Raw genomic sequence first — 25,625 nt, 5'->3', positions numbered from 1 at the left:
AGCAATTTGCTACAAAAATGACACTTACTGCAGCTCCTTATCAGGACTAGAGATGGACGGACCCATTGGATATTTGAGTCCGACGGGTTCAGCCGAACAGTTAAAAAAAAAGATTGGGTTCTAGTACCAGAACAGTACTCGGACCTGAACCCAGACTTTGAGACCCCCATTCACTTGAATGGGGGGCTCAAACATCCAGTGTTTGCCACACTGTCATGTGAATGACAATGCGGCAAACACTGCTTCTGATCGACGGTAAAATCATTACTGACAGTTAGACAGCCATGGTTCCCATGCCATCAAATGATAGCTTAAGCTCACAGCTATGATCAGAGGTAAAAAGTTTACCTCCGGTCACTGGTTTCATCGGTTGCGACTACTGCTCCCATCAGCCTATTCCTGCTGCTGCTAATAACAGCAAGAGCAGGTGGCGGCCGATATGAGTTCTGGCGACTTCCTTTCAGGGCTGATATACAGCATTTTATAATGCTGTATATCTGCCCCAATCAGACCTGTAAGAGAAGAAAAATAATTTTTGTTATATTCACCTGCGGGGCGGTCCGATCCAAGGGGCGTTGTTCCTCTTGGTCTGGTGCCTCCCATCTTCTTGTGATGCTGTCCTCCTGCTTGCTTCATGTGGGCAACGTGTCCCTGCATCATCCACACAGTTTCTTGTCATCACGCTACAGCACAGTTGTGGGCAGAGCAAAGTACTGCAGTGCGCAGGCGCTGGGAAAGGTCAGAGAGGCCCAGCACCTGCGCACTGCAGGACTTTGCTTTGCCCTCAACAGGTCATATAAGTACGCCTGTGCAGGAGCAAGATGCCGAGCAGACTGTACGCACCACCCTGAAAGGTGGAGGCCACATCTCATATCGGCTGAACCTGGTGACTGTTTCCCTTTAAACCATGCTCACGTCATTGCAAATTACTTAGAAGCCATCATCTCCCGTAATAAAACAAAAATAAAAAACAGCCATATTCCTCACCTGTCCATCGTTTTGTCCCACACAATAATCCATGTCTGGGAATAAACAATTTTTAACCTGAATGGTGCCACTGGGAGAATAAGCTGCAGAGAGCACAGCATCAGCGACTAGCATTGACGTTATCAAGGTTACTGCTGGTCACTGAGGCTGCGTTTCTAGCAGGGTGCCTGACCTGTAGGAATCTAGGTGAGATCCCCACTAGCACAGTGAAAAATTCTCATGGTGCAGCGCTGAGCTCAGAGAGTTCTCTGCTGTTCACTGTGAGAAATTTCTCCTGGTGAACTTTGGCGAACTCACCGCTGCACTGTGAGACTTTCTCTCGCAGTGCGATCGGTGATCTCACTGAGGTCCCTGCAGTTCAGGGGCCTACTAGCTGGGAATGAAGGCTCAGTGACCTGTGGTAACCTTGATTACATTACCACTGTTCACTGATCTGTGGTTCTCAGCCTGGGCGGTCGCATCTTGGCACAGTCCAGATGGAATATGGTTTATGGCACTGGACAGAACATGGTGATGGAAATGGTTGTTTTTTATTTTTGTTTTATTACAGGAGATGAGTGCTTCAGTGGAATGTGGCAATGATGCGAGTATGGTTTAATTTAGGATCATTAAAGGAGTCTGTGTCATTCTTTCAATTAAATTCTAGCTGTGTGTTTATTTACTATATAACTATAGGATAAGTAATGGATAGATGTCTTATAGATGTATCGCCATTACTAACCCATTGGCTTGTCGTCGCTGGGCAATGCAAAGGTGACATCAACCCCACAAATATGAATTCCTCTTGCCACAGCTACAGGGCAAGTGTGAAGAGCCAGACAAAGCGCTAGAATTGGCCCATCTAATAGATTCGCCTTTTCTGGCCGGCTGTGGGCTGCTATTTTTAGGCTGGGGGGCCAATATCCGTGGCCTCTTACCAGCCTGAAAATACCAGCCCCTAGTTATCTGCTTTAGCCAGAAAAAATAATACATTTATATAATTTAAAAAAAACTGCATGGGAACCCCTCTATTCTTGATAACCAACCTTGATAACACTGACAGCTGAGGGTTGCCACTCCCAGCTGTGAGTTTTGCCTGGCTGGTTATCTAAAATATAGGGGAACCCACACCATTTTATTAAATGATTTATTTAGAGCACAGGCATTGGCTAATGAATACTTCAATGAGCCACTCCTGCTCTCGCTGTTATTAGTGGCAACAGGCGTAGGCTGTAGGCATTAGTCCCATCAACTGACACCAGTGACAGGAGGTAGACGTTTTACCTCTGATCACAGCTGCAGGCTCATGCTGTCATTTGACAGCATGGGATCTGATCCGTGGCTGTCTGACCAGCAGAGATGATTTCACCGCCGAACAGAAGCAGTGTTTGCTGTGCTGTCATTCACATGACAGCATGACAAATACCCGGTGTTCGAACGGCCAAACCCAAACAGTAACATGAACTTCCAGGTGAAGTCCATGTTCGGTGTCCATGCCCGCACAGTGTGTGTTTGGTACGGACGCCGAACATTACTGTTTGGGTTCACTCATCTCTAATCAGGACATCAGATCGCCCATTTCCTTCTGTCTAGCATGGTGGCAGGGTCAGAAAGGCTTTACAAGCAGCTGATAGCCTTAATATGAGTGCACAGAGTAGAAGCACAGAAAGCAAGCACCGTAGTTGTACCTAGGAAGAAAGAATCTGTTAATTAGACTAATACTTGCCTCTTAAGAAAAAAAAGCTGTGTCCACTTAGCTCCCATGCCACTAACTGATAAGTTTTACCATTATTGAACATTGTTTATGCCCATTGCCCTGGTCCCCTCTGTCCGGATAGTGAAAGTGTTAATACTCCCTGCCTCTACCTCCTTTCCTCCCAGCGTGGAGTATACCCCTGTTATAGTAAATTTAAGTTTAACCCTTGCTCTGCCTCCTATCCGCTACTGCATCCCGAAACCTGCTCACAAGCATATTGCATCTAATGTGATACACCAGTATGACTGCAGCCTTAGGCCGGTTTCACACGTCAGTGGCTCCGGTATGTGAGGTGACAGTTTCCTCACATATCGGAGACACTGACTCACTTAGACACATTAAAATCAATGTGTCTCTGCACATGTCAGCGTATTTTCACGGACTGTGTGTCTGTTTGGAAAACACGGAGACATGTCAGTGTTCGTGGGAGCGCACGTATTACACGGACCCATTAAAGTCAATGGGTCCGTGTAAAACACGTACCGCACATGGATGCTATTCGTGTGCAGTCCGTGTGCCTTGCAGGAGACAGCGCTACAGTAAGCGCTGTCCCCCCCCGTGTGTGGTGCTGAAGCACCATTAATTTCTTGTCTGCAGCATGGTTCGCTGGAGAGAAGATATGAAAAATCTTTTTTTTTTTTGGAAGGTGGAGCTGCATATTCATCACTGTAATAGGCGGCACCACGTGACCGCTCATACAGGAGAAGCTGCGGCGAGGACAGGAAGCAGCGCCAGCGAGGGAGCCAGGTAAGTATTTTATTAACAGCGGGCGGGCACACAGGGAGGGAGGGGGTTGGGGACAGGGATCTTTTATTAAAACACCCCCCCAAAAAAAAAAGATTTTTCATATCTTCTCTCCAGCGAACCATGCTGGAGAGAAGAAATGAATGGCGGCTTCAGCACCAGATGCAGGGGACAGCGCTTAACTCTAGCACTGTCTCCTGCACGGTGCGTGTGGTACCCAGTCAGCACAGGGGCGGCACACGGCTGCCGCACGTGTGCCACACTGATGTGCCACATAAACGCACGGACACAGATAATTCCAGTACCGATTTTTCCGGTACCGGAATTATCTCGACTTGAGACTGACCTTAAGCTGTGCGTCCAAGGTGAGATTTTGGTAAGTTTTTGACGCTACATATTTTTGTTGCGTCAAAAAGGCAGCGTCTTACAGTTCTAGGAATGTGGATGGGATTTATAAAAATCTCCTGACCAGTGTGCTTTTTTATACAGTGTAAACTGACCTTTGGTGTACTTCAAATCGCCAACATATAAATTTTTCTTGCGAATGTTCTCAGTTTTCTGTGCATATATTTCCAATAGACTTGAATTAGACGCAGAAAATTCACAGATAAAAAATGCACTTGCGTTTCCACTGTGGAAATGCATTAAAAACGCAACAAAAATGAATGTAATCTGCACCTAAGTAAGACAGTAATGCTTCATCAGAGCCAAATTCCAAAAAGTATCAAAAACAAAGTGGCTTTCTTTAAAGCATGACACCCCAACAAGGCAAAAAATGAAGCGTCAAGTACACAATTAAAACACATGTTAATAATGCACACAAACGCAATGAATAACCACAACATAATTTAACTAATAGGTGCAGATATACTGCAATGTCAAAGACTCATCGAAAGCTCCACGTGGGAATGTAGCCTAACACTGACACACTGACAGCTCTAATGCACTGCAGTACATGTATATTGTAATAGATATGTTATCAATATTAGTTCAGTGAGTATCTGCCTCTTTGCCTCTCTACCCATCAGCTATATAAAGAGGATGCAGCACAATTGAGAATGCAGCATCCTTTTCATTATTTACGAGACCCAACTCTGTATGTAAAGTAGCAACTTTTCTTAGTATTGCAACTAAGGCTGGAATTACAAGAGCATATAACATCCTATGTGAGAGCATCAGATGCGATATCCTAACGACATTGGACTCCAGCTCTGCTGTGTGTCAGTGTATTGTGCTCCGATCCTCTCGCACGAAAGGATCGCAGCACAGCTGCTGAGGCGTCGGGGAAAGTAATTTCTCCATCTCTTCCATTGGCTGTCTGGAAGTATATTGGACTGAACTAGGATGACGTCCGAGTGCAGTCCATTGTTTCACACACACCCATAAACTTGTTCGGGTGTGTGTGAGCTGAGTCTCACTGCCAGTCACATGTTGCTATTCTTCTCTCATGTCGAATCAGCATAAGACCGGGGTCACACTTACGAGTGCAATGCGAGAAACTCACGCGAGTCTCTCGCATCAATACCCAGCACTGCCGCCGGCACTCGGGACTGGAGTGGTGTGTGCGCTGCATGTATTTCTATGCAGCTGAATGCTCCGATACCGAGTGCAGACGGCAGTGCCGGGTATTGATGCAAGAGTTTCTCTCTTTGCACTCGCAAGTGTGACTCCGGCCTAAGAAAAAAAATTGCATATCTGAGCTGCCCCAGAGAATAACACTGGACCAAGTGCTACAAAATATTGGATAGCACTCAGCTGTGTTATACTTTCATGTGACGCCGGCCTTAGAGCAATAAATAGGACTGAGCTGTTATACTGGACCATGTGTGACTATATGTTTTATAGTCTTGCTACACTCACCTCACTTCTTGTAACACGCAGGTGCACAAAGATATTACACAAACACCATGCGACAAGTAGGCCGGTGTACCTTCAAATGCTAGGTTTGAATTTTAGTCTCAGTCCGGCCCTGGTACCACTGCTGTAATACCCAAATCTACAGCGGTAGAAATATACATCTCATACATTATCTTATGGGAACAATTTATCTCAAACCAAGGTTCCCAGAGAGTGATAGATGTAATCTGACAGTATATGTGGATGTTCTAGGGGCTTGAGCCCTTTATGAAAAAAAAATCAATAGGCTACACCTAAGTTGTTGATAAATCAAAGAAATTTGTTAATTTGTTACACATTCAAAATTACAATTGCTATAGCCCATGTAATAATAGAAGCATTAGCAGACTCTCATGGTGCATCTACATGGTGTTTGCAGTGTACAGCAAAAAGTATATATTTAAGAGATTTCCCAGCATTGGTGCTGGCAAAATATGTCACGAACAGTAGCATATATCACCTATAGGCTCATACTGTACACACGTGGTCAAAATTGTTGGTACCCCTCATTTAATGACAGAAAGACCAACAATGGTCACAGAAATAACATGAATATGACAAAATAATAATAGATTAAAAATCTATGAAAATGAACAAATGAAAGTCAGACATTGCTTTTCAACCATGCTTCCACAGAATTAAAAAAATAAATAAAACTCATGAAATAGGCCTGGACGGAAATGATGGTACCCCTGAAAATAATGTGACAAAAGGGACATGTTAAATCACAGTGTGTCCACTAACTAGCATCACAGATATCTACAATCATCGAATCAGTGGGTCTATATATAGGGCTGCAGATACTCACTGTGCTGTTTGGCTACATAGTGTGAATCACACTCAACATGGACCAGAGGAAGCGAAGGAAAGAGTTGTCTCAGGAGAATAGACATTATAGACAAACATGTTAATAGTAAAAGGTATAAGACCATCTCCCAGCAGCTTGATGTTCCTGTGACTACAGTTGCACATATTATTCAGAAATTTAAGATCCATGGGACTGTAGCCAACCTCCCTAGACGTTGCCGCAGGAGGAAAATTTATGACAAATCAAAGAAAAGGATAATAAGAATGGTAACAAAAGAACCCAGAAAAACTTCTGAACAGATTAAAGGTGAACTTCAAGCTCAAGGAATAACAGTGTCAGATCGCACCATCCGTCGTTGTCTGAGCCAAAGTGGACTTCATGGGAGATGACCAAGGAGGACACCATTGTTGAAAAAAAATCACAAAAAAGCCAGACGGGAATTTGACAATCTTCATGTTGACAAGCCACAAAGCTTCTGGGAGAATGTCCTCTGGACAGATGAGGCAAAAATGGCACTTTTTGGCAAGGCACATCAGCTCTATGTTCAGACGGAAAAATGAAGTATAACAGGAAACAAACACTGTCCTTACTGTGAAACATGGAGGAGGCTCTGTTATGTTCCGGGGGCTGCTTTGCTGCATCTGGCACAGGGTGGCTAGAAACTGTGCAGGGTACAATGAAATCTCAAGACTATCAAGGGATTCTAGAGAGAAATGTGCTGCCCAGTGTCAGAAAGCTTGGTCTCAGTCGAAGGTCATGGATCTTGCAACAGGATAACGACCCCAAACATACAGCTAAAAACACCCAGGAATGGCTAAACATTGGACTATTCTGAAGTGCCCTTCTATGAGCAATGACCTATATCCTATTAAGCATCTTTGGAAAGAGCTGAAACATACAGTCTGGAAAAGGCAACCTTCAAACACAAGATAACTCGAGCAGTTTGCTCTTGAGGAGTGGGCCAAAATATATGTTGAAAGGTGCAGAAGGTGCAGAAGTCTCATTGACAGTTACAGGAATTTTTGATTGCAGTGATTGCCTCAAAAGGTTGTGCAACAAAACATTAAGCTAAGGGTACCATGATTTCTGTCCAGGCCTATTTCATGAGTTTAATTTTTTTTTTTTTTTTAATCTGTGGAAGCGTGGTTTAAAAGCAATGTCTGACTTTCATTTGTTCATTTTCATAGATTTCTAATTTATTATTACTTTTGTTAGATTCAAGTTATTTCTGTGACCATTGTGAGTCATTAAACGAGGGGTACCAATGATTTTGAGCATGTGTGTATGTGAAAAATACACACAGTATACATTTTACTAGTTGACTTTGAATGGAATATTGTTGATAACACTTTTCTATATAGCAAAACAAAAAGTTTATCAGCATATGTGATGTCTTTAACCCCTTGGCGACTGCCGATACACCTTTTAACGGCGGCAGTTAAGGGTACTTATTCATCAGCGCAACTTTTTAACGGAGACCCTGGAGAACAGCACCACCAGGGCTGTCGCCTCACCACCACCCGAGCTGCCGCCTCACCACCACCAGAGCTGCCGCCTCACCACCACCAGAGATGCCGCACCCCCAACCTTCTGTCTCTTCCCCATTATCCTGTAGAATGTAAGTCCGCAAGGACAGGGTCCTTTCCCCTCTGTACCAGTCTGTCATTGTAAATTTGTTTACTGTAAACGATATCTAAAACTCTGTACATAACCCCTTTCTCCTGTACAGCACCATGGAATTAATGGTGCTATATAAATGAATAATAATAATAATAACATGATCAGGACTGGTTTTTACAGTCACCTGTCATGTGATCGCCATTTTTCAACAAATGAGGCTGGGGTTAAAGCCAAGGCTAGGGTTAGAGTCGGGACATTTTTATGTTCAAAAAGTCAAATGGTTCTGTTCATTTTTTCCTTCCACATTGCTTCAGTTCTCATGAAGCAACTGAAGGGCTAATAAACTTCTTGAATGTGGTTTTTTGAGTACTTTGAGGGTTCAGATTTTAGAATGGTATCACGTTTGGGTATTTTCTGTCATATAGGCCCCTGAAAGTCACTTCAAATGTGATGTGGTCCCTAAAATAAATAGTTTTGTAAATTTAGGTGGAAAAATTAGAAATCGCTGGTCAACTTTTAACCCTTCCAACTTCCTAACAAAAAAGATGTTTCCAAAATTGTGCTGATGTAAACTAGACATGTGGTAAATGTTAATAACTGTTTTATGTGACATGACTCTGTGATTTGAGGGCACAAAAATTCAAAGTTTGAAAATTTTCAAAATTTTTGCCAAATAATTTTTTTCAAAAATAGACACAAGTCAAAACATAAATGTTACCACTATTATGAAGTATAGTATGTCACAAGAAAACAAAATCAGTGGGATTGGTTGAAGCGTTCCAGAGTTATTACCTCAATGTAAATGAATCTCAACAATTACAATTATTCTACAGAATTTGGTTTTGAAACAAGACAGATTTTTAAGGTATTTACCTTGTCTTCTAAGCCAACAGCTTGGAGAGCTTGACGACCTCTGTATGACAAAGCCAAATTTATACTTCTTCCACTTACACTTTTGGCAGTTCTTATATCTATTATAATAAAATGAAAACTGTATTGTTATTTTTGTGTAACATTATTTTAATTAAAACAGCATCAAAGAAAATAATCAAATAATCATACATGAGTAATAAACACTTTTACCTCAAAACAATGTGTAGATCTGAACCAATTTAAAAGAAAGGTAAACTGTCTCATTTAAAAAAAACCTCTAAATATCATTTAATTGCAAAACTAGAAATGTAAATGTGTGCATGGTGTATTACGTATAAACTGAATCATTGTATTTACTCAAGTGCATGAGATCTGAAGTATGCAGCAGTTCTACTATTCCCTGGCAAAGTAGCTGAGCAGCAAGCATAGTAATTTCACTGGCTGTAATCTAGCAGGAGAATGTGTTAGTCTAGTGTCACACTAAACGTATGGAAAATCGGTCTCCCTGCCGAGAGTCGCACAAGTGTTCTCTGTATGGTCATCCGTGTGTAATGCGTTTGCAATATGATGATGCGATTTTCTCTCACCTATGTATGACATCCGTATGGCTTTACATTTCTCACCGATTTTCCCCATTGAATTTAATGGCTCAATAGGCTGAAATGAGGAAAATGTTGGTGTATTTCTCGCAAGCTAGATGAATGGTCAGTGAGGTGTCGAGTTTTTCTCGCACCCATAGGCTTGCATTGGCGAGTCTCTGACGATTTGTGCTTACAAACGCAGCATGCTGCGATTTTACACGCTTATCGAATACGCCTGTGAAAAACACCAAGGTTACTTATCTGTAGCCGTTTTTTTCCGGAACCCAAGACAGCACACTTGAGAGAGGGGATCCACCCAGTCAGGACAGGAACTCTACTGAAAATAAAAGGGAGGTACCTCTCCCTCGCTTCAGTTGGTTGACAGAGCATGAGTGGCCCCCTGGTTAGTTCACATGGCAAACTATCACCACATTATATTAACAAAAAAAATCCCGAACTATAGTGCACACCAAAGGAGTGAAAAGGGGAGTGGAATATACGGGTGCTGTCATAGGTTCTGGAAAAACCGGCTACCAGTAAGTAACCTTGGTGTTTTCCTTCCCCCATGATAGCACACCTGAGAGACTTTTGGAGAATGAAAAACCTTAGGGAGGGACCACCACTTGCAGCACCCTTCTACCAAAAGTTAGGACAGCAAAGGAGGATAGATCTAGTTGGTAGTGTCTAAAGAAGGTGAATGGTGAGGACCAGGTAGCAGCCTTACATAGCTGATCAATCGATACCTCTGCCTTCTCTGCCCAGGAGGTAGCCACGGCTCTTGTGAAGTGAGCTTTGATGCCTTCAGGAACTGGAGCGTTACAGAATTAGATAAACTAATGGCCTCCCTGATCCATCTGGCTATGGTACATTTAGATACACCGTACCCCTTTCTGCTACGCTAGAAGGCTACAAATAGGGATTCATCTTTCCTCCACTGACTAGTCATAGACGGGTAACACAACATGGACCTTCTCACGTCTAAAGTATGGAACTTCTCCTCCCCTGGATTCCTATGGTTATTACAAAATGATGGCAAGGTGATCTCCTGGCTCCTTTGGAACTTAAGAACTAACTTGGGGAGATATGCTGGATCTGGTCTTAGAACTACCCTGTCCTCGAAAACCTGAGTGTATACATGGCCTATAGATATGACCTGTAAGTCGTTTACCCTATGGGCAGATGTTAGGGCACTAGCAACACCATTTTAAGCATGAGGAATTTTGGTGAGAACTTCTGTAAGGGCTCAAATGGGTCTCTGGTTAAAGCCTCTAAGACTAGATTCAGATCCCTGGGAGGAATTTTTGATACTATAACCGGTCTAGATCTACTACAGGACCTTATGAAATGGGACACCCACCTATTGGATGCCAGGTTGCAATTATACAGAGCCCCCAAGGCCGATAACTGAACCTTGAGTGTACTAGTTGCTAACCCAAGTTGTATTCCTGTCTGTAGAAATTCTAGAATAGGCCCCACTGGCGCTTCCTCCCCCAAAGGTTGACTCAGGAACTCTAAAAATTTTCTCCATGTTCTACCATAGATTCTAGATGTAATCAGCTTCCTACTCTTCAACAGGGTGGAGACTAGCCCTGGGGAAAACCCCAGCGACTCAGTAACACCCTCTCAAATTCCATGCTGTCAGATGGAAGTCCTTCACCTGAGAGTGGCATACTGGTCCCTGGGTAAGTAGGTCCAGAATCTCTGGTAAAATCCATGGATCTGAAACTGACATCCCCCTTAGAAGGGAGGACCGCGGTCTCCTCGGCCAAAATGGAGCAATGAGGAAATGAGGATCACCCTCACCTGATCCTCTCTGATCTTCCTCAGTACAGTCAGAATCATTGCTATCGGGGGAAACACGTAGGCCAGAGTAAATTTCCAGGGTATGTGCATGGCATCTACCGCAAACGGATTTTCTGACGGATGTAGTGAGCAGAAATTTCTGACTTTCCTGTCATGTATGGTGGAAAATAGGTCTATCACTGGCCTGCTCCAGGCCTGTACTATCTGCTGGAACACTCGTGGATTTAGGGACCATTCTCCCTGTTTCAATTCCCTGCGACTCAGGAAGTCTGTCTTTGTACTTTCGATGCTCCTCATGTGAAGTTCCTTAAGAGATAGTAGGTGTTGTTCTGCTAACTGAAACAGGATGCTGGCTACCTCCATAAGAGTATGGGATCTTGTTACCCCCTGGCAGCTGATATAAGCCACCACACCGCTCGATTGTCCGACATGACTGGGTATGGCGGCCTCGAAGCAAGGGGAGAAAATGTCTCAAGGCCTTTTCCACAGCCCACAGTTCCTTCGTATTTGAACCCTGATCTCTTTCTAGAGAAGACCATGTTCCCTGCACTGCGTGGGACCTTAGATGTGCTCTCCATCCCGTATCACTTGCATCGGTCATTATCACATCTTCCACTGGTCCTAGCCACTGTACCGCCGATGCCATATGCACTCTTACGGTCCACCAGGTTAGGGAATCTCTCACAATCAAGGAAAGATGTATTTTTATTTCCAAATATCCTTTCAATGATCTCTGCACTGACAGGACCTCCCACTGTAACTGCCTTAGGTCAAACTGCCCGTCCTACTGCCTGTATAGAAGATGTTAGAGAGCCTAGCAGAGACATCGCCCTTCTCAGTGTCATTATGGGCTGTTGTATTGCTGACAGAACCAAACCCCTTATCTTGACAATTTTGCTCTCTGGCAGGAGGCAAAGTCGGTGTTCGGAGTCCAGTACCTAACCGAGGAAGGATTGTACCTTTTTTGGTACTAACTTCGACTTGAGGGTGTTCACCACCCATCCTAGCTCCATTAGAGTTAAAGTCACTTCCTTCACCTGATCTATACAGTAACCTTCTGACCTCCCTACTACTATGAAGAAGTCGTCCAGGTACGAGATGATAACTATGTCCCGAGAACGAAGGTAAGACATATTGGTAGTGCTTGATCTGCCGCTGGATACACAGAGCTACCCTCAGGTACTTTTGATTATCCTGATGGATTGGGACATGGTAATAGGCATCTTTTAAGTCTATCACTGCCATGAAGCAGTGCTGGAATAACATCTTTACAGTTTTGTTTATTCACTCCATCTTGAAGGAGTAATTATCTACCCACTGGTTGAGCTTCCTCAGATTGACAATGGTTCTCCAAGAACCGTCAGGCTTTTGTATCAAAAAGAGGGGGGAATGAAATCCCCTTCCTTCCTCATGCCTCGGGACTTCCCATAGAACCTGTTTCTGTTCAAGTCCAAAGACCTCTGTCTCCAGAGCTAGTTTTTCCTCCTGAGACTTCCTGGGAGGTGTTAACACAAAGTTCTGTCGAGGTGGATGGATGAAATCTATTCTTAAGCTGTCTCTGATGACTTTCAGAACCCAACCTCTGGGGGAGATATTCACCCAGGCAGGGAGAAAAAGAGAGAGCCTTCCCACTACCTCTGACCTTACGTCATTGTTTTTAGTCTGGCCCTCCATTAGCTCAAAAACATCAGCTCTCAAAGGCCCCAGAAAAGACACACCACTAAGATGTGACAATTTTGGCCGTTAACCTTCTTCTTCCCACTTGCCCTGCAGCGGTGGCAATTGGCTTGATAGTTAAGGGGTTGATGTCACCTTTGCATTGTCAGGTGACATCAAGCCCTGAGGTTAGTAATGGAGAGGCGTCAATAAGGCGCCCCCATTATTAACCCCATAGTCACATTGTATAAAAACACACACACAGAATAAAGTCCTTTAATTGAAAGAATGACACAGACTTTTTTAATAAATATTAATTAAACCTTACTTACGACCTCGACCATTCTGACACCCTTATCATCTGCAAAAGAGTTAAAAATAGAAAACAACAATATGTCTCACCTTTCCACAGAGATGCTGCTAATCCAATTGTCCCTTGACGGGTCTAGCTCTGCTACATCTAGATGGCAGGCTTCATGGTTGCGTGATGTGACCATATAGCCTGCCATCCAGTAGAGACACAGCACTGTGTGCTGAGTGTCTCCATGTGAACTCCTAATCGCTGTCTGAGTGCACCACGAGTGTGAGAAAGTTCTCCTGCTCGCAGTACAGTAAGACAGGTCCTACAAATTCACAGCCAATTAACTCCCTTCACCTTTCTGACGTCAATGCGAGCGCCATGAGAAAATATGAGCCCTCTCTGTGGGCAAGCACACTGCTCCCTTCCAATGTTCAAATGTATTTGCATCTTTTAGAGAAGTTGTTCTGGGGGACAGTGTGTGTGTGTGTGTGTGTGTATACTGTATAATGTGCAGAGGGGCAGTGTGTATATATTGTGCAAATGGACATTGTGTGTGTATATACTGTATATAATTTTATTTTTGAAGAGGGGCAATATGCGTATGTGTATTATTCAGAGGGGCAGTATGTGTTTGTGTATTTTGCAGAGGGGAAGTATGTGTGTGTATTTTGCAGAGGGGCTGTGTGTGTGTATTTTGCAAGAGAAGCAGAGTGTGTGTATTTTGCAGAGGGGCTGTGTGTGTGTATTTTGCAAAGGGGCAGTGTGTGTGTATTTTGCAGAAGGGCAGTGTTTGTGTGTATTTTGCAAAGGGTCTGTGTGTGTGTGTATTTTGCAGAGGTGCAGAGTGTGTGTGTGTATTTTGATAAATGAGGAGGAGGAAGAAGAGCCTCGGCTTATTGTCCCTTCTGAGAGCCTGAGAACCATGGCTCCGGTCTCGCTAGAGTCTGTGCCCCCAGGCAAGACTTTTGTACCATCACATTTGCGACCAGAGGTTCTCTCTTGGGCTCATTCCTCCAGGGTGGGTGGACATTTTGGGACCAAGAGGACATCTGAGCTGCTGGCGAGGACATACTGGTGGCCGCATATGGCCCGTTACATTGGGGACTAAATTCGGGCATGTGTCTCCTGCGCCAAGAATAAGTCTCCTAGACAACCGCCAGCTGGGTTACTTTATTCCCTGCCGGTGGCAGACAGGCCCTGGGAGATGGTCAGAATGGACTTTGTCGTGGGCTTACCCAAGTTCCGTGGCTGTACCATCATTTGGGTAATCACCGACCATATCTCTAAAATGGTGCACTTGGTGCCTCTTCCATGGCTACCTTCTGCACGGGTCTTGGCAGCATTGTTTATAAAACACATATTCCGCCTACACCATATGCTGGACAAAATTGTCAGTGACCGGGGTCCCCAGTTTGTGTCTTGGTTCTGGAGAGAGCTTTGTCGTCTACTCAGTATCGAGTTGAATCTCTCTTCAGCATACCATCCCGAGGCGAATGGGTTGGTAGAGAGGGCCAACCAGACCTTGGTCACATATCTGCGACATTTTGTTTCAGCCAGGCAGGATGACTGGGCATCTTTGCTACCATGGGCGGAGTTTGCGCTAGCATCTTTGCTTCCATGGGCGGAGTTTGCGCTAATCAACGCCATAGCCGACTCCACTGAGCAGACCCCTTTCCCCCTTAATTACGGTCAGCATCCGCGGGTTCCTGTGCCTATGCCCATGTCTTCCACCGACTCCAGGGTGGCAGACTGGGCTGTGGAGGCACGGGACATTTGGGACCGCACTAAGGATGCCATCCGGGCCTTCAAGGAGAGAATGAGGTCTTCCGCCGATGCACACCGGTGCCCTGCTCCTGGCGATTTAGTGTGGCTCTCCACCTGTAATATCAGGCTGCGAGTTGAGTCCACAAAGTTTGCACCTCGCTACTTGGGTCCATTCAAGGTCCTCGAACAGGTTAACCCTGTGGTCTACCGTCTGGCCCTTCCTCCACGCCTAGGTATCACGACACCTTTCAGCCAGTACACATGTCCCGGTTTTCCGAGTCATCTACTGGGACATTGGGTTCGTCTACGGATGATTACGAGGTGAACGCTATCTTAGGGTGCAAGGTGGTATGTGGCAAAAATTTTTATTTGGTGGACTGGAAGGGTTATGGCTAGTGTTGAGCATTCCGATACCGCAAGTATCGGGTATCGGCCGATACTTGCGGTATCGGAATTCCGATACCGAGATCCGATACTTTTGTGGTATCGGGTATCGGTATCGGATACATAGAGATGTGTAAAATAAAGAATTAAAATAAAAAATATTGATATATTTACCTCTCCGGCGGCCCCTGGACTCAGCGCGGGTAACCGGCAGGCTTCGTTGTTCAAAATCAGCGCTTTTAGAACCTGAGAATCATGTCCCGGCTTCTGATTGGTTGCGGGCCGCCCATGTGACCGCCACGCGACCAATCACAAGCCGCGACGTCATTCGCAGGTCCTCAACGCGCTCATTTTTTAAAAATGAGCACGTTAATGGCTTTCAAAGACGTAGCGGCTTGTGATTGGTCGCATTTTTTAAAAATGAGCGCGTTAATAGCTTGCGGTGACGTCGCGGCTTGTGATTGGTCGCGTGGCCGCGACCAATCACAAGCCGCTACGTCTTTGAAAGTCATTACCGCGCTCATTTTTTAAAAATGAGCGCGTTAAGGACCTGCGAATGACGTCACGGCTTGTGATTGGTCGCGTGGCGGTCACATGGGCGGCCCGCGACCAATCAGAAGCCGGGACGTGATTCTCAGGTCCTAAAAGCGCTGATTTTGAACAAAGAAGCCTGCCGGTTACCCGCGCTGAGTTCAGGGGCCGCCGGAGAGGTAAATATATCAATATTTTTTATTTTAATTCTTTATTTTACACATCCCTATGGATCCCAGGGCCTGAAGGAGAGTTTCCTCTCCTTCAGACCCTGGGAACCATGAGAATACCTTCCGATACTTGATGTCCCATTGACTTGTATTGGTATCGGATATCGGTATCGGCGATATCCGATATTTTTCGGGTATCGGCCGATACTATCTGATACCGATACTTTCAAGTATCGGACGGTATCGCTCAACACTAGTTATGGCCCAGAGGACAGGTCCTGGGAGCCTGCTGAGCACACTCAAGCTCCGCAGCTCACTGCTGCCTTTGAGCGTAGCGAGGTCCAAGGAGGGGGGCCCTAGGAGGGGAGGTAATGTTAGGTGTCGAGTTCCCGCCGCTGCACAGGGTGAATCTCGAACCACCTCCACTGCGGTCCCCCATTCCTCTCCAGCCGCTGTCGAGTCTGCTCAGGAGAGACGTCGGTCTCAGCGTCTGGCTAGGGCAGATACTCTGTGCTTGGTTACTGCTGCTCTTCTAGGCTTGGCCATTGTAGCCAGTACTGGTCAGCGGTGAGCAGATGTCTCTGGGAATAAATCCTGCTTTTCCCCTTCTGAGCATTCCCAAGGGAGAACCTCTCATTGGGGGATGGGGGACACACTCTCAGGTCCTGTAGCAGCTCCCATTGGTCCTCTAGAAAGGTACTAAAGTTGCTGCAGCTATAAAAGGTTTGCATTGCCGCACAGCCATGCGCTAGTATCATTTGAGTTTTGTGCTTGTCGTCAGTAATATTCTGCCACCCAGGCTACATGCCAAAAGGAGAGCAATTCAGAGCAATGATTTATAAAACAAACTTTAATAGCCATAAATAATACAAAAACATATATCAAAATATTACATTATCTAATGACTAGAGCACAGGATGAATGTCCCAGGAATGCTGGAAAAGCGCCCATCCCCCCACTCCCCCAGATGTAAATACCCTTGTAATGGTATGCATAAGAAAAAGCACCTACACTATCCAACCAAGGTCACCCCAAAACAGTGGGATTCTATAGTAATGCCATTAAGTATGGTGGTGGAAAAAGGGTGCTAGCACTTACCACTACACAGAGGTAGGGGGGGCGCGGTCGGGCGATGGTCCCCAACGCACGTTTCGTGGCCACCAGTGCCACTTCCTCAGGGGGATGACACAAACATAAAAACAAATGCTAAAACCAAAAGATCCCGAACCATACAGGGGTTAAGGACGCCCAGGGCTGGAAGGGTCATATATTTAAATACAAAAGGAGGCAGAGGATGACACCTTGGCACACACAAATAAGGAATAAATAATGAGTACAAACGGTACCAGGGATTCCCAGCCAGTCTCCCATGCTGGTCCCTGCCTAGCCTGAAGCTGCTTAGCATTCTGACGAGGGCAGGCACATTCTGCTTAGTGTGGCCGTTAAGTACTCATAAGTAGGGAGCAAAGCTCAGAGCCTCATTCAGACCCGCTGGTGACATAGTACCAAGTCTAACTATCCACCTAGTTTCCTTTTGTGCTAGAAGTTTTTTATTGTCCCCACCCCGAATACCCAAGTGCAAGGCATCAATACCCCTCACCTTTAATAGATTTGCATTACACTTATGGTGCCGCAAAAAATGTCGTGGAATGGGTTTCAGGTCTGACGTGTCGGTTACTGTCTTGGCAGCACCAATGTCCCGGACATGCTGACGGACACGGACTCTCAGCTCCCGTGTGGTAAGACCTATGTAAATCATGGGACACGGGCATGTCGCATAGTAGATTATATTGGTTGTGCCGCATGAGATCCGTTCCCTGATGTCAAATTCTCTCGTTCCATCAGTAGAAGTGAAACTGGAGCATCGCAGGACATTGGTGCAGGCAAGACAGTGCCCGCAGGGGAAACACCCCAAAGTGGGGCCCCTCGAACCAAATGGGTTACTCGGACTGGGGACATAGTGGCTACGCACCAGCAGGTCATTCAAATTTTTGCATTTCCTAGAGGTCATCTGAGGGTATGGGCCAAGGGAGGCCGCCAGAGAGGGCTCAGCCCCAAGAACTGACCAGTGCTTGGCAAGGATGGAGCGCATCCCATTCCACTCATGATTGTACGTAGAAATAAAGCGAATGGTGCCAGCCCCATCCCTGCCAATCTGCCGGTCACATGGATGCAGTAGAGTCTCACGTGGGGTCTTTCTGGCGCGATCATAACCATGTTTTATGGATCGCCGGCTATACCCCCGAGCCAAAAATCGGTCCCTGAGATCAGAGGCCTGTGCCTCAAATTTTGACTCAGAGGAACAGATTCGCCGCATCCTCAGGAATTGTCCAATCGGGACAGCCCTAACCGTGGACGGATCATGTGCCGATGAGGCATGCAACAGTGCGTTAACAGAGGTCGACTTCCTGAAGACATCCGCCTGGATACGACGATAGTTGTCGATCTCAAGACGGACGTCCAGAAAGTCGACCGCGACCTCACTGTAAACATGCGTAAGTTTAATATAGTGTTGTTATTCACAGCACCCATAAAGTCCTGGAGCTGCTGGACAGTCCCATCCCACAAAAAAAGAATATCATCAATGAAGCGATACCAGCGCAGCACATGGGAGGCGGCCGGTGGGCCCTCGTCGCCAAAAAGGAATCTCTCCCAATAACCAAGGAAGAGATTAGTATACGAAGGCGCACAGGCCGCGCCCATGGCTGTGCCGCGCTTCTGTAAATAAAAAACGTCTTTAAAGACGAAAAAATTATGTGTGAGAACAAAGTCCAGCAGCTCAAGTACCAATCCACGTAGAGGGCCGCCCAGATCGGAAGTCCCGAGGAAGAAGCGAACCGCCTCCAACCCACAAGAGTGTTCTATACAAGTATACAACCCTTCAACGTCAGCAGTGACGAGAAGGGTTGCTTTGTCCACAAGGATGCCGTCAACCCGCGCTAGGACATCCGTGGTGTCACGAATATAAGAAGGTAATGTCTGGACTAGGGGCTTCAGATAGAAATCAATAAATTGACACACACGGTCACATAAACCCCCAATCCCAGACACAATCGGACGTCCCGGGGGGTTGAGGGCATCCTTGTGGACTTTGGGCAACAAATAAAAGGTAGGAGTTTTGGGGGATCTGACCATCAAACCATCGAAGACCTTTTTGGGGATAATACCCCCCTCAAAAGCTCCAAATAGAATCTGCTCTAACTCCCGCAGGTATATCACCATCGGATTGGAGGACAACCTAATGTAGGTGTCAGAGTTCCGGAGCTGGCGAAATGCCTCTCGCTCATATTTATCACTTGGCCAGACCACAATGTTCCCCTCCTTGTCCGCAGGCTTGAATACAACATCCCGCAATGATTGAAGCTGCCCGATAGCCTGACGTTGTTTAGCGGTTAAATTATCATAAGTACGCCTAGTAGACAATTTTTTGAAATCCTCACTAACCAATCTAGTGAATACTTCGATTGCCGGGCTTAAGGACAAGGGGGGAACCTTGTGGATCTGGGCAGGATAGAAGATGGAAAACTACTTACATTAGGACACTCCTGTTCCTCCAATAAGTCCTCCAAATCACGAAGTGCTTGTGCTTCAACTGCACTCATGGACTCTGATGTAGGATCCCTTCCATGCAGTTTTCTCAAAATCAATTTGCGGGAAAAGAGATGCAGGTCCTTTAGGGCTGTAAAATAGTCAAATGAATTCGTTGGAGAGAAAGTCAGACCCCTACTCAGAACATCCAACTGAGACTCAGTAAGTGCATGTGATGATAAGTTCAATACCTGGAGTCCACCCTGGCGACCACCCCGGGCTGTAGCTCCCCCAGCTCCCTTATTCCTGGTGTGTTGCCTGGTAGTCATCCTCTTATTGCCGGACTCAGACATTGAAACCTGTTCAGACTGAGAAGTGCACTGGTGGCCACGAAACGTGCGTTGGGGACCATCGCCCGACCTCCCCCCCCCTACCTCTGTGTAGTGGTAAGTGCTAGCACCCTTTTTCCACCACCATACTTAATGGCATTACTATAGAATCCCACTGCTTTGGGGTGACCTTGGTTGGATAGTGTAGGTGCTTTTTCTTATGCATACCATTACAAGGGTATTTACATCTGGGGGAGTGGGGGGATGGGCGCTTTTCCAGCATTCCTGGGACATTCATCCTGTGCTCTAGTCATTAGATAATGTAATATTTTGATATATGTTTTTGTATTATTTATGGCAATTAAAGTTTGTTTTATAAATCATTGCTCTGAATTGCTCTCCTTTTGGCATGGTTTGTTTTGAGCTGATTTGGTGAGGTCGGGGTCTTTTGGCGTATTTACTGCCAGACCTCGTGCGCTCACAATATGTATCTGGGAGTTTTGTATTCACTCAGGCTACATGTAGAGAGTGTCCGTTAGCCATGGGAAATTACATAGGCAGGCAGCTAGCGTCAGTGGGGGCAATTAGTCGCTTGGCTTACCATCTGGTTCCTTCATGTGTGCGGTTAGCACAGAAGAGTTCCGGAGCAAGCACAACCCTAGTTAGGGTTTTAGTCCCACTGACTATTTCACGACTCTGTAAAGTAACAGCGTTCCTACTGACCGAGTGATGGAACTCACATCTAATCTGACATTTTACCGCCATATAGGGCCGCCATTTCTCTAGCAGCAGGCTTCTCTCCTGCACAGTGCACCCCGGGGAGAGTTTTGACTTTGTAGGAAAAAAAGGTTAATTGGGGTGCCACTGTCATGATCCATTCCAGGGTTTATTCCTGTCTGCCTTTTTCCGGGCGGATCATGTCAAGGGTTAACTTCGCTCTGCTTCATTCTGGGTTCAGATTTGCTATTTAGCTCCCATGAATCTTGCTGGCAGTGTCAGCTACAGTTCTGCCTTTGGCGTGTGAACCGGACTCTGGTAGCTCTTGATTTGCCTGCTGTGAACCCTGACTTGTCCCATGTCTGTTACCTCCCTCTGTCTGCCCTTTTCCCAGCATTTCTCTGTTTGTCTGTCTGTTTGATTCTCTGGTACCTGTCTTGGCTCGCATTTCGGACTCGCTTCTGTTTTCTGACTTTGTCTTATCTGCTTCTGACTGCTGCTGAACCTCCTGGCTTGTCTGACCATGTTTACTGCTTATCTCTTCTTGTACGTACTTCTGCTTCCGATTGTATTTTGATCGGGCTTGTCTGACCACTCTCTCGCCACTTGGTGGTGCCTGTGCTGCTGATCTGCGGTGCTTCTCTGTGTACACAGTCTCACTTCGCTCCCAAGCTCCTTCTGGTGGAGGTTGCGATATACTGCACTGCAGCAGTATGACAGCTACCATTGAGGACTGTACTGTGTGTGATGTTAAGGTGGAGGAAGAGGAGCAGAGGTCACTTGATGCAGCGCTTTCCATCTACTGGAGCACATGTTCTTTCTGGCCTTCATCTACAAAGCTTACCGCTGTATGGCTGCCAATGAAAGGAAGTGGAGCAGCCCATCCAGTAATAGAAGTTGTAAACATTCTGCACAATTGCTCACAGCAGCAAACCAACCTGACTTCTCATCCCTCATATCATACCTTTCTCACAACTCTAAACAGCTATTCAGTAATTCTCTCCTCTGTCCACCAGCTTCCTCTCCTCTCAGCTCAGCTGAAGACTTTGCCTTACCACCTGTGAATTTGACACATTATCATCCCACCTCATTCCAAATCTTACCACAGTCTTCATCCCAAGCCTAATCCACCTCCTCAACCTGTCACTGAAACATACCTCGATCATATCCATCCTCAAAAAGTCCACCTTTTACCCATCCTCTGCATCTAGCTATCACCCCATATTATTTCTCCCTAATGCCTCCAATTTACTGGAACAACACTTCCATTTTAAACTGTCCTCCCACCTCTCCTCTTGCTCCCTTTTTGACTGCTTACAATCTGGCTTCAAACCGCACCAATCCACTGAAACTGCCCTGACTAAAGTCACCAATGCACACCAGTAAAAAGAAACTACCCCCATCACAATACTCTTTACGAATTTATCAAAAAATGGATAATACCAAAGAAAAAATTACAAAAACTTTATGAAAAACATCCCAAAACAGGGGGAATATCAGCCCAGGAATCTGGACAGCAGCCCATGAGGGGTAAATACAATGATATGCCTTGACATTGCTATTGGTTGATACCCAGAAGGAATTATCCCCTTCTTTTACCTTAACATCCCACACATTTGACGCCGAATGACCCACTCCAAATAACGACAGACTCTGAACTTGGATAATAATTGGCCACAGTGGCCTTTATTATAAACATACAATAACAGTAAAATAACATAGAGAGGAGTCCTTGAAGCTCCAAACTGGTCGTCAGCCATAATAGAGAGTAGACAAAACATACCATGAATTTACTCCCAGCTGCTACCACCCAGGCTCGGGAGCACCAAAATACCCCGAAGGGTTAAGCATGTCCACTTAAACCTGGGAATCCGGCCCACCGTTGCCAAGATCCCCCCCCCCAGGACCACCAGACCTGAAACCAAAGTTTACACCAACTGAAGAATCTGTACCCCAACGGATCCCCAGGCCAATTTAGCACCAACTCCATGGACCCCTCCCACCGCCACAACGAGGGTATTTGCACAGCTCAAATACCCGTGACCCCCCCCACACTTGACCGCTATGGCCCTTTTGATACCGTTCTGCAAACCCAGGGCCCACAAATCGATGCCCACCGCATTCAGATGAAAACCATCACCAAGGAGAAAATCATCCCCGCCCTTTTCAAGTTCAAAGTGACGGACAAACAAACCTCCGTTCCTGACCACAAGCTTAGAAACCGCCCGATTAACCTTAATTCTGGCCCTATTGACCTTATCCATGGATCTGGCGTGCCGCCAACATCTCCTCGGGACGATATCCGACAACACCACAAGTAAATACCGAAAGGACACCCATAACCTGAGAAGGTCGTGTTTAATATCCCAGATCAGCTCCAAAATGTCAGGAGGCCTGTCCAGACGAGCGCCATTATGCACTTCATGCAAAACCCCGTTCCAACACAATCCCCGAAAACCCAACCACCTGACCATGGCCACATCCTTGGAAAAACCGAGTTGGCATCCGTCCCGCCGAATGTCCGCACGTCTCGCGCCCCAATACACGTATGAGTGGCCGACGACCCAAACCAACAGGGGATGGGGACCTGGAAAACACAAACAACTTAGATTCCACAAAATTTACCACAAATACAAAAACAACGTGGACCCCCCAGACTTTCAGGGTCTAACATAGCTCCTGTAACGCCCCGACTCCCATCTCCCGATCCTCTGTACAACCCCAGGAGCCAAACCTCCCAGAGCCGCCTCTGTCGCGGCCCCAATACGGAAAGAGTGAGCCGCAAAACGGGAAGCATCCAGCCCCATCCCCGACAATGCCCGCCTAAGAACTGCCACAAACTGAAACTGCCACAAAGGTCCAGCCCTAGAAGGCTAAAAACTATTAAAAATTTGCCAACAACTGACGGGACACATGAGCGAACCCACAACAGCATCCAAAATTACCCGCTTCCCTCTACCATCCTGATCTGTCTTTGACCTACGCAACCAAAATTGTAAACCGCCGTCGGTAAGCACCACGTCACTCGCCAAAAGCCCCCCTTGCTTGTACGTGTTAGGAGACACGATCTCCCCAACCCGCAAAGCACCGAAAAATGCCAGGGAAAACGCTAAACGGAAAAGAGCCACCTCAAAGTTAGATATACAAATCTCGTCCAGCTTCGCACCAACTCTTTCCAGCAGGCTAAAAGAAATCGGACGCCTCCGATCCCCCTGTCCCGCATTCCTTCTAAAACCTTTTACTGCCTGCCTAACCAGAAACAACTTTGTCAAATCCCGTAAACCCCTAAGCTGGAAGCCAAAAGCCAAAGCCGACCTAACTCTCTCCACCTTCGACACCGAACACCCTTCATCGGCACCACGTCTCAACCACAACAACAAGGCCCCCACCTGATCGTCACCCGCGTTAGCTGCCCCGCAAGACACCAACCAGGACTCCCATTCACCCCATACCGACCGGTACGCTGCCCATGTGCTGGGTGCCAAAGACCGGATACCACGCTCCAGAGTTCCTGAGGGCATTCCAACTCCGCCTCTTCCACATCTGGGGCCAAAGCACGGAAAGGTTCCCACTGGAATCGAGACAAAGAGTCAGCAATGGAGATGCCGTAACATACGCATTGATCGACATGCAAGACAACACCAACTGATGCAAAACCCTGATGACTGGCAGAGAAGATGCCGTTAAGCTGTTGATAACGCAAACAACTGCCATGTTATCACAATTGAACTGAACCCTGCGATTGCGCAAATCCTCTTTCCACAAATAAACGGCAACCAAGATAGGAAAAATCTCCAACAAAGTCACGTTTTTTACCAGCCCGGAACCGAACCAGTCATCTGGCCACCTGGAGGCACACCACCGACCACCAAAAAAGGCACCAAAACCAACACCACCCGAGGCGTCTGTGAACAGCTCCAAATCCGAGTTGGCCACCACTTCCTCCATCAGCAGCGATTGTACCGCGCCAAGAAACTGTCCTGCACTTCCAGATCAGCTTTGTGCTTGCTAGACAAGCGGACAAAATTAAACCCCGCCGTAGCACCCGCCAGCCTGTGAGAAAGCACCATCCCCATAGGGATGATTCTTCACGCAAAATTCAATTTGCCGAGAAGGGACTGAACCTCCCGCAAAGGCAACTTTTTTAAGCAACGCGCACGAGCCACCTCGCTTCTTAAATCGACCACTTTTTCTTCAGGTAACCGAAACTCCCATTCAACGGAATCAATGACGATGCCCAAAAAAGAAATACACGTACTGAGCCCCTCAGTTTTTTCAGGCGCCAAAGGAACGTTGAACCGTTCTGCCACCCAAAACACTGTCTGCAATACTACATCATAACAACTGGACTGAGCAGGCCCGATGCACAAAAAGTCATCCAAATAATGTATCACCAAGTTAAAGCCCGAAACATCCCGAACAACCCACTCAAGAAAGAAACTAAAAGCCTCAAAATATGCGCAGGACAACGAACAACCCATCGGCAAACATCTATCAACATAGAACCCCCGGTCCCAATAACAACCCAACAGTCTCACGCTATCCGGATGAACGGGAAGTAACCGAAAAGCCACCTCGATATCGGTTTTAGCCAACAACGCGCCCCTGCCGCAGCTACGAACAAAGCGTGTCGCCTCGTCAAAAGACGTATAAACGACGGAGCAAAGCTCCGGGTCTATCCCGTCATTCACAGACCACAACCCTGGAGTATGACAAATGCTGAATTAGCCTAAACTTGTTAGGCTCCTTCTTCGGGACTACACCCAACGGTGAAACAACTAAATCTTCGAGGGGAGGAACGGGGAAAGGGACCGGACATCCTACCCAACACCACTTCCTTGTTCAACTTTTCAGACACAACCGCCACATGCAAAACTGCGGATCTCAAATTCCTCAAAACTTGAGGAATACCAAAAGGAGGGTCGGGTATCCGAAAACCATCACAAAAACCTAAAAACAACTCCACTTTCAGCCTATCCGGGAACCTATTTAGATAGGGGACCATTGCGTCCAGCCTCACCGGTGTCACCCCCTTTTGAATTACCATCGGGCTTTCCCTTTTTCTTGAAGCACTTAGCGGCCCCAGGGGGGGATCCGCTGCAATGCGAGCACGCGCGCTTAAACTTACAAGTGGCCCAGAATTTGCACTGGCCATCGTTAAACTGCCAACACAAACCATGCTTCTGGCCCCCCGATTG

General features: G+C 46.4%; 1 protein-coding gene across 2 annotated transcripts in view; it reads right to left on the bottom strand.

Moving 5' to 3' along the window:
- KMO (kynurenine 3-monooxygenase) overlaps positions 1 to 25,625 on the bottom strand; it is an 850,240-nt gene that overhangs the window by 768,628 nt on the left and 55,987 nt on the right. For both annotated transcript variants that reach the window (XM_069767942.1, XM_069767941.1), the window contains exon 3: positions 8,664 to 8,761. In XM_069767942.1, coding sequence (XP_069624043.1) covers positions 8,664 to 8,761 — 98 coding nt within the window. The remainder of the gene's footprint in view (positions 1 to 8,663; positions 8,762 to 25,625) is intronic.

Source organism: Ranitomeya imitator, chromosome 5, assembly GCF_032444005.1.
Source record: "Ranitomeya imitator isolate aRanImi1 chromosome 5, aRanImi1.pri, whole genome shotgun sequence".
NCBI lineage: Eukaryota > Metazoa > Chordata > Amphibia > Anura > Dendrobatidae > Ranitomeya > Ranitomeya imitator.
This window is presented reverse-complemented; position numbering and strand designations above follow the sequence as displayed.